This window comes from Pleurodeles waltl, chromosome 4_1 (genome assembly GCF_031143425.1).
Source record: "Pleurodeles waltl isolate 20211129_DDA chromosome 4_1, aPleWal1.hap1.20221129, whole genome shotgun sequence".
In the NCBI taxonomy this organism is placed as follows: Eukaryota; Metazoa; Chordata; class Amphibia; order Caudata; family Salamandridae; genus Pleurodeles; species Pleurodeles waltl.
This window is the reverse complement of record NC_090442.1, coordinates 482,549,229-482,562,251: the sequence shown is the minus strand read 5'-3', so window position 1 is coordinate 482,562,251 and position 13,023 is coordinate 482,549,229. Positions and strand designations below refer to the sequence as shown.

Sequence of the window (13,023 nt, the reverse complement as noted above, 5' to 3'; positions counted from 1 at the left end):
ATTTCTCGATAAAATATTGGCTTCTGATTGGTCTTCATAATCAGTCTTCCGTAGGTGGCATATCCGGGGTTACTTCATCAGCTTGGCACACGTCTCAGGTTAAAAGTTCTCGTTCCCTCGTCTCATTGTCCTTGGAAGTGTCTACAAATGTTTCGAGGCACAATCATTTTATACTAAAAGATTCTAGCATGCGGATGGGAACATCTCCCCATGTTTCAAACTAATACAGCAAGAACAATAGCTGGGTCATGGTCGTTTGCAAGTCAGCACACTGAAGAGACAGGAAAAATATGCCTTTAATATGAGAACTACACAGCTTCTGCTTGACTCACGCTAACTTAAGATATACGAGTTTAATGAATGCAGTTCTATACGTTTTAATGTGCTCAGTTAGGCAAACTATAAACAATTATTCCTTACGTTTGACATTAGTTTGTACATGTGAACGATTCTCCATTTTTATGAATACGCTTTTAATAAATGTTTATTAATACAGCATTGTTAGACATAAGCATTTCACGTCTATAATATGTAATATCAAAATACGCTCTCTCAGTCCCTCCTCTGATGACGCTCGTCATCACAAATCCTTCAGGTTTTAACTTTTTGCCTTGCGCATAATGCGCATTTCAACATCTTTTCCTTTATGTGAGCTTTCCCATATTTCATTAAACATTTTCTCTCTTTCACTTTCTTCGTTTCTTTTGGTTCTGTTAGCCAAATTTCTTTTCACCTTTTCATTAATTTTGCATATTCCCCAAAATCCCAATAAACAAATCAGAACAATTAATAATCCCATCATGATTTTTGCAAGTACCCCATTCCAAATGTTGGTAAACCAGCTTCCCACTCTGGCAATTCCCTTTCCAAATTTCTCCAAAACACCCAGTTCTTTTAGATCTTTCAAATCTGTACTATCTCTAGTCAGGTTAGTAAGCATGCTTCTAATTTTCTTACTATTGTCAGGTATATACTTGCAACAATGTTGCTCATTAAGCATTTTGCACACACCTCCACTCATTGCTAAAAGAATGTCTAAAGCAAGCCGGTTTTGAAGAGTCATAGCTCTTTCTGCAGCAAGTTCTGTATCCATCAGGAGTATAGCTCCTGTGAAATTAGTCAGCATGTAATCCACAATAGTAGACAACCTTTGGATTTTCATAGATTTCAAGACAACCCCTATTGATGGGATTATAGCACCAAATATGTCACCAATGACAGCCGCCACTGATTCTCGTTTTTGTCTGGTATGTTGTAATTCAGACGTTTTAGGTAGTTGTTTTGAGTCATCAATCTGGTAAATCTTTGGGAATATTATTCCCAAATAACATGTCCCATACCATCCCTTAGGGAGACGGTAATACGCATTTAACCCACAGATGTAATAGATTCCAGGAATCGCTGGGTCTTGTCCATTTAACATAAAGGTCCATTTGCTCTGAAACAAAAACACATGTCTACATTCACTCGTTCCTACAAACAAATTATCTTGATCAGATTTTGGCCTATATATACAGAGTCTACCTACGTGTAATGCATCTATAGCTAACTTGCCTTGGGTTTTGATTTCAGTATAAGCATAATCATTGGCATAAGTGCGTTTTTCTAAACCTTTTTCTAACCTTTCCTTTAGTGCTTTGCGTCTATCATCTGTGTGATCTAAAAAGCTTTTCTCTACAGGAGACAGTAAGCATGTCAGGTTATTGCGGTGTGCATAAGCAGTTCCAAATGTTAGTGTTGGCTCAAAGAATCCTCTAACTAGTTTTATATCATGTTCTTTAGCTAACTTATTTAAGAATTCAATAACGGGCACAAAAGAAAACACAACATCCAAATTTGAATAAAAATATTGCACATTCTCTTGATTATAAAATCTTGTTAGTAGCAAGCTACAACTAATCCCGTACGTAAGAGGGAGGCTATGATAAGTAACCCCCTCCTGCACAGACGAAGGAATTTTAGTACACACATAACAGTCTTTCGCATTCATAGTTTCCACATACTCATTTAGTAGGCGATAGAAAACATTAGTAGAAAGCTCCCCGTTTGGATTAATTCCCTCATGCAGATGTTTTGCGTCTTGCTCGAATTTCTCCCATGGTGATAGTTTATTAGTTGTAGTAGTAGTCTCAGGTTTTGAAGTTGCATTAGAAGTTTCACTCTCTCTCCATGGCATTCCTACAATCACTCCCACAATCATTATTGCACATACAGCACCTATCATAAGTCCTAACCAGCCACACACTTTACTTCCCTTGTTACTATAAGCCATGTTTGTATAGAATCAAACAGTAGATCAACAATCAACTCTGAGTAGCAAATTCTTTCTGCGTAAATTTACAGCGTCTTCACTCAATCCAGGACCTTTTCCGTCAATTCAGGTTAGCAACTTGTCGTAATCAGGTTTCTATAAGTCAAATCCAGGTTTAATGTCACTTTCCGGTAAAATTTTCTCTTTTTAGCTTTCACAATTTTTAATGTTTTTCTTTTTCAATCTTCCTGTTGTATTTTCTTCAGGTACCGTAGTACTGGCCTGGTACTTCTCTATCAAAACAGAACGCTAAGAATTCTTATTGCCATTCAGCGGTTGTAGCGTATGCCCATTCAGGACCGGTATATCTTCTGTTTGCTATTCTTTTTCTTTTTATTCTTCGTTCACCTTGCTGTTCTCCTTCACTCAGATCGTCTGTTCGTGAGGTATCGCTTTCCTCTATTATTGTTTCATTTGCTATTTCTCTTATTCTAAAGTGTGAATTTTCTGGCCAATTGTCACCTCTGTTCGTCTTGCTTCGGCGTTTTCCTTCAGTACCTCGGACAGCACCCTCCTCTGATAATATGGTGTTTTCTCCTGATAGGCTTGGAACTTGTTTGGCAGATCTTAATTTGTTCTGATTTGAATTTGACACTTCTCCGTTTCTCTCTCCTTGTTCGATACTATATTCAGTTTCTGAATTGTATTCGTCTTCTTCTGGGAGAACCTCTTCTTGACTTTGTTCTCCTGCTGCCTCCACTGAGATTGGCACTTCGTCACCTCTCTCAAACTCACTGATAGTTTGAGGGACACGGCTGTTCTCAGAGGGCTCTCCTGTAGTCTCAGATCCTTCTTGACTAATCTCTGACTCTGAGACTTCTCCTCTTGAGGTTTCTGCACCGGAATTTTCAAGTTCCTCTTCAACAGGACACGCTACCCTTTTTGTATGACTGGCATGTATCCAGTTGGGAACCCCGGTACATTTCACAGCAGTAGTGGTCGTCAATATCACTTGATATGGCCCTTTCCAACGCGGCTCAAGACACGACTTTCTTACGTGCTTCTTGACAACCACCCAATCTCCAGCTTGCAGAGAGTGTCCTGGTTCGCCGATTGGTGGTAACGTGTTAGCTTCCACCTGGTGAGAGAAAGAGCGAATCACGTCAGCCAAACTTTTGCAGTAATCCAACACCATATCATCTGTAATATTCACTAGTGCATTTGCAGGTACCGCCGGTAACCTCATTGCTCTGCCCATGAGGATTTCATGTGGGGACAATCCTGTTTTCTTATCTGGCGTGTTTCTCATAGACATCAGCACTAGAGGTAATGCATCTGGCCACTTCATGTTTGTTGCTGCACACATTTTTGCTATTCTTGATTTCAAAGTACCATTCATCTGTTCGACTAGTCCTGAAGCTTCAGGGCGATAGCTACAATGCAGCTTTTGTTCAATGTTGAGTGCGGCACACAGAAGTTTAATCACCTCATTGTCAAAGTGTCTTCCCCTATCTGATTCTATAGAAACCGGAAACCCGAACCTGGGTATTAATTCTCTGAGTAGTAGCTTTGCAACTGTAAGGCTGTCATTCCTTTGTGTGGGATATGCCTCAATCCAATGGCTAAAAACACACACAATCACCAACACGTATCTCAGACCTCCACAAACAGGCATTTCAATAAAATCCATTTGGATCTTATTAAATGGACCACCAGCTCTCCCAATGTGGCTCAAAGTTACCACAGTTCCTTTTCCAGCGTTCATTTGTTGACAAATGACGCATCTGTGACAAGTGATTTCTGCGGCATGTCTGAATCTTGGATTGAACCAATCGATTTTAAATTATCTGATCATGGCATCTCTTCCCAAGTGAGCCTGCCCATGATACAATCGGGCAAATTGTGACAGAAGACTGTTTGGCAACACTAGCTTTCCCTCTCTCGATACCCAAATATCGTCTTCTCTCTGTACACACTGCATTTTCTGCCAAGAACGTTTTTCTTCCTTACCAACGTGGCTTTGTAGTGTCTTTAATTCGTCTAAGGTATCAACCACTCGTAATGCTAAACTTAAGGTGTTGTCCTTCTCAGGTTGTGGTAACAGCTCCCATTGTTCTTTAAAGGATATACAGTTTAATGCACAGAATCTGGCAACCTGGTCTGCATAACCATTCCCCATTGACACAAAATCTTGTGATCTGGTGTGAGCACTGCATTTCACCACAGCAATTTCAAGAGGCAACTGAATCGCATGTAACAAATCTCTTATCTGTTCTCCATTTTTCACTGGTGAACCAGAGGATGTCATAAACCCTCTTTGTGACCAGAGTTGGCCAAAATCATGCACAATTCCAAATCCGTATCTGCTGTCTGTATAGATTGTGACCTTTAAATTTACAGCAGCATGGCAGGCTTTTGTGAGAGCTATCAATTCTGCCACTTGTGCAGAAAACACTTTCTCGAGCCAGGAGGCTTCGACTATACCGGACATGGTACATACTGCATAACCAGCTCTCAAAGTTCCTGATGAATCTCTTAGACAGGACCCATCAACGAACATAATGTAATCGTTTTCCTTTACCTGGGTATCTTTTATATCTGAGCGAGGTTTGGTACTGAGCTCAGTTACCTCCAGACAATCATGCTCAAATTCTTCCCCATCTTTTATTTCTGTATTCTCAATGGGAAGTAGAGTTGCCGGGTTCAATACAGTGCACCTTTTCAGTGTGACATTTGGTGACCCCAGAATAATTGTCTCATATTTGGTAAGTCGGGCATTTGTCATGTGTTGTGTCTTAGTTCGTGTCAGCAAAATTTCAACAGAATGTGGAACCAACACTGTCAGGGGATAACCCATAACTATGCCCTCGCATTGTGAAAGGCTTTGACCAACTGCTGCGACTGCTCGCAAACAACCCGGTAAGGCTGCTGCGACAGGGTCCAAAGTAGCCGAAAAATATGCTACTGGGCGATTTGCATCTCCATGGACCTGTGTTAAAACAGACAAAGAACAAGCATCACGTTCATGACAGAACAACGAAAATGGCTTCTCATAATCAGGCATTCCTAAAGCTGGAGCTCTGCACATGCATTCTTTCAGCTCTAGAAATGACTCAAGCTCTTCTTTTGTCAATGTGATTGTGTATGGTTCATCCTTAACTTCCTTTCCTGTCAGTTTTGTCAATGGTTTTGAAATAATCGAGAAGTTGGGTATCCACTGGCGACAGTAGCCCACCATTCCCAAGAACATTCTGACATCTCTCTTTGTTGTTGGGGGATTCATTTGTAAGACAACTGTTATTCTCTCTTTGGATATTCTTCGGGACCCTTTCTCAATCAGATGCCCCAAATATTTTACTTCTTTTTGACAGTACTGCAGCTTTTTAGGTGACACCTTATGTCAGTTTTTCCCTAAATGGTTCAATAAGGCAATTGTATCATATTTGCAGCTGTCTTTGGTTTTAGATGCAATCAACAAATCATCAGTGTACTGCACAAGAGTCGAATTGTAAGGTAGCACAAGAGGTTCCAAATCCTTCTTCAATATCTGATTGAAGATGGATGGTGACTCAGAAAACCCCTGAGGAATTCTGCACCAACTGTATACCTTATCCAGGAATTTGAAACTGAACAAAAACTGGCTGTCTTCATGAAGTGGAATCGAGAAAAACGCTTGTGATAGGTCTACTACGGTAAACCATTCAGCATCACAAGGAACCTGGTACATTATTACTGCTGGGTTGGGAACCACAGGGCAGCATTTTACCACGATTTCGTTTATTTTTCTCAGATCCTGCACAATTCGAACTTTCCCACAGGGCTTTCTCAAACCCATAATTGGAGAGTTACACGGACTACTCAGGACTTCTTTCAGCACTCCCTGTCTGAGGAAATCTGCAATTATCTGTGTCACGTCAATAAGGACATCCTGAGTCATGTGATATTGTGACAGTTGTGGAAACACTGCATTCGGCTTTATCTGCACCTTGATTGGTTTAACTCCCTTTATTAATTCAACCTCCTTTCCAGTCAAATCCCATACTTTCTCTATCACCGATCCTTGCAGATCAGCAGGTAGATTGATCAAGGTAAATACTGGAAAAAGGGTAATTAGAGGGTAATCTTCATTCATCTCTCCTCCTTCTTCCATAAGCTGACCCTCATCTGCCTCGTCATCACTGTTTGTCTGAACCTCTATTCCACCATCGGAACAGGTAATTGAACATTTGGTTTTGCACAATAAGTCTCTTCCTAGCAAGGACACTGGACTTGAATCGCACACAACAAATTTATGCAGGCCCTGGAAATTTCCAATTTCAACCTGCACTGGGTCAGTGATTGGATTAGTCAGATACTGATTAGCTACACCAACCACTCGTATGGTGCGCCCTGAGAGAGGTAATCTTGGTACCTCTGCACTGCGAACAGTAGAGCGTGTAGCTCCTGTATCAACTAAAAATGAGACTTTGTAGCCCATTACTTTTCCCTCCACATATGGGCCTCTCTGGTCTACTTCTAAGGATGCGGCGAGTCTGCACTCTTCACTGTCTGAGCTATCATCTGACCAGTCCCCATTCATCTCATTTTCACCTCTTAGTGGGAATTGTTGTACAGTGTTGTTTTGACTTGTTACTTGACCTGTGACCTGTTGAGGAAGCATCACCTGTTGCTGTCCCATCGGAGCTAGGGGTAACTGCATTTGCTGTCTAGGCACCATAGGGATCTGCTGTTGCATCGGTTGTACTGACACTGTTTGGAAACGCTGCATTTGCATTTGCTGCATAGGTTGCACCCCTGTCATTTGTACCAAATTATTGTGATAGTTCTCATTCGGGTGTCTCATTCTTGAACCTCGTGAATTTTGCAATGTACCGGCATTGTTACTCTGCTGAACTGTACCATCCTGCATTATATTTGGACAATCCCGTTTCCAATGTCCCACGCCCCCGCACGCATGGCATGGTGACATCTTTTTCACTCCTTGACCATCACCTTGAACAATAACATTATTCATGTCCGCACCACGGTTCACAAACCCTCGACCTCTACCTCTCGGCTGTGCCTGAAACACACCATTCAATTGCGGTTGTTGCTGTATCATTTGCTGAACACCGTTTCCCTGTATTCCAGCCTGTGCAGCTCTTATCTGCATCACCATCACCTTTTCCTTCAACTTTTTCTGCTTTAACTCAATTTCGTCACTACAGTATTTCGCGTACTGCAATACTTCATCAATCGGTTTAGCTTGCCAACAAATCAAATGATTTTTAATCATTTGGCTGACCTCCGGTCTCAGCCCTTCGACAAATCTGAACACAAGATGATTCATGTCCTTCGGCTCAATTGTTTCAGTACCACTGTAATGTTTGAATGCCTTTAACAATCTTTCGTAATATGCATGTATTGACTCTTTAACCTCTTGAGAGGTCCGGTCAATTTTCTGCCAATCAGTCACCTTCGGCGACACCTTTTGTTTCAAAAACTCAATTACTTTATGATAATATTTCATCACCTCTTCAGAAGGCGCTCCAGTCACTTTATCCCTTGCCGGTTCCCTTGTGGGCCAATCTACCCCTCTCTTACACTCAAGCCACAAGTCTGGCGGAACAATAATCTCAAACAAGGTATTCAAGTCTTCCCAGAGACACTTCGCAAGCTTCACAAATCTATCTGTCTGTTGATACCACTCGATCGGTTTTTCTCTTAACCTGGGATAATCATTTGTAAAGGACAAAATGTCTCCCCTGGACCAAGGCACATGTACCAAAACACCACCAGCTGTTTCTCTCATAGGTAGGATTTTTACTGTCTCTAAGTTTGGTGTGACTGTTGTTTCATTAGACACTGGACTATCTCTTTTTCCCTTATCTTTTTTTTTTATCCATCTGCCTTCCCATTTCTCTAGTGCTCCCCAAATTTGTGCGCTTTGCAGCAGCTCTTTCAAATGTGTCTTCATGCCTGCAGATCTCATGTGTTCAAAATCTTTTGAGTCAAAATCTAATCTGTAACTCCGTTTCAAATGTTTTGTGTTCCCAATGTCGATATTGTATTTGTCTGCCAAATTCGTTAATCTCTGGTGTACTTTGCCTACCTCTTTGGTTATTTTAGGACATAGGTACCTTAATTCTGCCTCAGTGTAAGATTCCAACCTATTTACTCCCATTGTTCCATCCACCAATTCAGCAGCTTCTGCTCCTAGTCGTACTAGGTTTAGGTATTCATCCTGTTTCTCTTTTTCAGGTTCGATTGCAGTTGCTGTAGCCCTTTGCGATGTGCAGGTTTTCTCTAACCATTCATTTAGCTGTTGTACTGTAAAACCCTGCAGTGAAATGTTCCCTGCATGTATCATTGGAGTGTATGAGGTATTTGTACTCATGGTTTGGGGAGTCAGGACTCCCAATCCTGCTTGTCGCATTGCCTCAAGAGGTGCCCCTATTGGACTAAGGTCCATTAAGGGTCTTGATTGTTCACAAGCCTGTCCTCCCTGTGTCATTATTTGTGGAGTTATAAGAGACCCTCCTCTTATCATTTCATGAGTTAGGACTCCCTGCTCACACATCCTTTTTTTTCTCCTGTGCGTATAATGGCAATGGGGGACCAACTGTAATGGGTAGTGATATAGCAGCAGGTGTCTGGCCTGCTCCCAAGCTTCTTGGAGCTTCAACACCATAGGTCTGATTTAATAATCCTGGTGCAGGTTCTTTTAAAGGACCCGCTACTGGGTTATACCCAGGTATCAGTTTCGGCGGTTGTGACACTAACTGCGGAGTTGATTCGATCTGTACTAACCTTGGCTTTGTATATATCGGGTCTGGCTGCACCACCAAGTTCGTAGTAGTCTCAAGCACTGGAACATCAGGATAAATTCTTTTTATCTGTGGTGGAGGCTGTAACTGTATCGGCGGGTCTGGAGCAGTGGGTACACTGACACCATTCTGTATCAAAGCTGTATCGCTATTCTGCACTGTATCAGTAACACCCTTCTCTTTCGTCTGGTTCCCAAGATCCAAGCTAGTACTTGGAGCATTGTCGTTCACCGCGTAAGGTGGCGGACGATCATGTAACAGCCTATCCATAAACGCCTCATCATCTGAATCGTCCTCTTCTTCCCAAGATCTTTTATTCTCTTTGTGTTTGACTGGCTCTTTATCAGTTTTGCAAGAAGCTTTCTTTCCCTGTGTTTCCTCTCCCTGGGTTATTGCCGGAAACAGCTTCAACCCATCCACTATTCCTCGTCTCCACATTTTATTCTCATTATCCCATCTAGCCTCTGCATAGGATTTTTCAGCTCTTGTCAGTCTCCTTTGAAATCTTTCTTGTCTATGTTTAAGAGCCATCAGGTCCCAAATTGCCAAAGCCTCATACTGTGCTGGTCGTGGAGGTGGTTGCTGCGTACTTAACATCCACCTCAGGTTTTCTAACACCTTTTGATTAAATGTTCCATGTTCAGGAAACGCTAGACACCCTTCTTTCTCTGTCAGTTTACGCCATTGTTTTATCCATAAACACGGTGCAACACCCTTTTCTTCCATAACCTTGTAAGCTGGCGTACCCTCAGGTGGTGTAGGTTCCCCATCAGTCGCAATGATATACACATCTCCTTTCAATGCGCTTTTAAATGCCTTAACAAAATTCATTTTATTTTATTTTTACTCAGAAAACGGCTTAGTTCCCAGGACACTGTTCACCTACCCTTTGCTCAACCTATTGCCTCTCACGGACGGCAGCCAATCCGTGCGCGACCCCTCTCGACATCTGACCTATCCCAGCGCGGCACCACTGACGTCACACTCACACACTGCAGCTGACAAAGTCTTGCGGCTTGTCCACACTTCACTAACTCCTTACAACTCATACAAACTAATGCAAATTATTGCTAGCACTTGAATGACAACACAAATCTGCCGGTTTACTACAGGAAGGGTAACACATTCGCTTCAGAACTTTACAGAGATTTCACTTGAAGCCTCGGCCGCTACTCTCTCCTTCTCAGTTCCCTCATACGCAAGCAGAATTCGTCCTGCAAATCCTACTCTCGACTTGTCAATGACTCCTTCTAGTGCACTTTAGAACTTGTCAAATCTCCATCGAAGGTTACACACATGCATCATAACTCAAAACTCGATCTGTCAACCACGCCCGATTGACCTACTAAACCGCACAGATTACAACATAAACCTTTTTATCATCATACTCCGGAGTCTTAGACCTCAATAGGCCTGTATACAACAACCAACCACATGGATAATTTTGAGAAACAAGCGCTGCATTCACATGAAGTACGCCGACATCCCTACTCTCATACTGTGGAGTACGCCCACTCCTTCTAAACAACACTTAATTTGGCCTAATCACACTCAAGTATTCACAATCACCTGCAAAATGCATAAGATTTAATAAGCGCAAAAAAACCCTAACCACACATACTATGGCGCCGAGAACATTCCCAACTCATCTAGGCAGGCTCCGAGATCCCGGGAAAGCCCATGGCAGATCTAGCAACTCATCATCTTTCCAAATTGCATTATCACAAGAAAACAATTGAACAGTGAAAACTCCGTCCTAGGGCCCCCAAGGGCCAAACCGTACTCTGCTACCAGAACTGTTAACGCGTCCGTCTATGTTAATTTATACACATCAGGACTCGTTTTAGGCCAATGAATCTTTGGACCCAGTGGTGAGACACCGTAGGACGAGATAACTGATCAAAACATCAATCAATAGGTCAATAACATTGTCAACGTTTAACATCAAATTAGACGTTCGGTGCAACCATGACTTTTCAGTCATGAATAACCACACCTTAATGGAGTTAATAAGTTTTATTCCCTATTGTTTACAATCTAGTAGCAAAGGCATTAATCTCGAAGTCAATAAACACATAAGCACGATGACAAGATGGCAACCACAATAAGCCTTCGATAATGCAAAAATTAGTAACATGAATAATCAGATAGATATAAGCGGATTATAGCACTTCGAATTTCTAAGATACTAGTTCAGCATAGCACCACGTCAGTCACGTCAATTTGTCAGTCGGAGTGAATACCTCGTCTAACCTCTAATTAGCATTAGCATGTTGGGCGTCATGCAAAAACAATTTTGAACACCAATTTGGAAAACATCTAACTAAGGTCTCTATCAAAACATACAGCAGTTGGTACCTAGAAAGAAAGGCAAATGAATTTCCATTAGCAATTATATAATTACCCTCCTCTGATTAGGTCAGCATTCAGGATCAGTCTTCGTCTTTAGGACATCGGTTAGATCGCCGTCAGTCTATCTAAGTTAGAGGCAAGAGACACTCTCCTCATAAGGAGAAAAGTGTAAGGGCAGTAATATGGGCAAGGATGGTTTGTCTAAGTCTCAAGTCACAGAATAGTGTGACAGAGTTTCGGGATGTAATTGATATCATTCCCTACCTAATGGACGATTATTTCCTGTGTCATGGGTTTTTATCCCTTTCTAGTAATTCATTCCCCCAAAATTCTATTGGTTAGTCAATACACCCCATCATTGTTAACCTATCAAATTATACATTAAGTAATGCATTTGTCATTTCTCGATAAAATATTGGCTTCTGATTGGTCTTCATATTCAGTCTTCCGTAGGTGGCATATCCGGGGTTACTTCATCAGCTTGGCACACGTCTCAGGTTAAAAGTTCTCGTTCCCTCGTCTCATTGTCCTTGGAAGTATCTACAAATGTTTCGAGGCACAATCATTTTATACTAAAAGATTCTAGCATGCGGATGGGAACATCTCCCCATGTTTCAAACTAATACAGCAAGAACAATAGCTGGGTCATGGTCGTTTGGAAGTCAGCACACTGAAGAGACAGGAAAAATACGCCTTTAATATGAGAACTACACAGCTTCTGCTTGACTCACGCTAACTTAAGATATACGAGTTTAATGAATGCAGTTCTATACGTTTTAATGTGCTCAGTTAGGCAAACTATAAACAATTATTCCTTACGTTTGACATTAGTTTGTACATGTGAACGATTCTCCATTTTTATGAATACGCTTTTAATAAATGTTTATTAATACAGCATTGTTAGACATAAGCATTTCACGTCTATAATATGTAATATCAAAATACGCTCTCTCAATACCAATACGTCGGAAAAGCAGCACTTGCTCGACCTAAAAAGGGATGCAAATTAGGAGTGGAGACATTTTGTGCAAAATAGGTTATTATGGTTTAAAAGTGTAAACTTGAACTACGTCAAACATCCAATAGAGGACTTGGGGTAGGTTGTGGGTCGGTTTTGGTGTTCAGTATCGGGACATTGATTGCTGCTACGGTCAGTGAAAAGCATAATAAAAAAATAGAAACTCATTCTCCTTACACCCTGGTGAAGAAAGCAGAATGCAAGTGATCCTCGCTTGAGTAACGCCATACTTCTGTGTTAGAACTTCTTTCACATAAAGAAATCCAACTTGGTTGACAAAAAGGAAATAAAGGAGGGACACCCGCAAGGATCGTTTCTACTATAGAACTAGAGAGAGTCTTCACTTTGCGACAGTAATGGCTGCGAGTTGAACACGCATGAGTACCGAAATCAGAAGGCACCAAAGAGAAGGTCAGCAACACAATAAACACTGATGGTGTATGTAATCGTCATCAACATAACTATAGCAAAATAAAGTTTTGAGTGCTAGATATTTTGAAGAAGCCCCTTTGAAAATCTTTATCGACTGTTTTAAAAAATGTAGCTCTTTTTTTCAAAACCCCAAGACAGGCAGCTTGTTTCTAAAGATTTTAGCG

The 13,023-nt window shown here is 41.4% G+C and overlaps 1 protein-coding gene across 2 annotated transcripts; it reads right to left on the bottom strand.

Annotated features, from left to right (window-relative positions):
• Positions 1-284: 284 nt before the first annotated feature.
• Positions 285-12,704, bottom strand: LOC138287857 (uncharacterized). Of its 2 annotated transcripts, none has more exons than XM_069228773.1 (2): positions 12,605-12,704; positions 285-3,389 (listed from the first exon to the last, which is right to left on the bottom strand). In XM_069228773.1, the coding sequence occupies exons 1-2, from the start codon at positions 12,653-12,655 to the stop codon at positions 2,571-2,573; spliced, it is 870 nt and encodes a 289-aa protein (XP_069084874.1). In that variant the 5' UTR covers positions 12,656-12,704; the 3' UTR covers positions 285-2,570. The 2 variants fall into 2 exon arrangements, with proteins under 2 accessions (XP_069084874.1, XP_069084873.1); XM_069228772.1 differs by lacking the exon at positions 285-3,389 and adding an exon at positions 5,636-12,079.
• Between the last annotated feature and the right edge of the window lie 319 nt (positions 12,705-13,023).

What these genes read in the sequence shown, in the direction of transcription:
- LOC138287857 (XM_069228772.1), bottom strand. Translation starts at nt 8,921, where the DNA reads ATGGTGTTGAAGCTCCAAGAAGCTTGGGAGCAGGCCAGACACCTGCTG.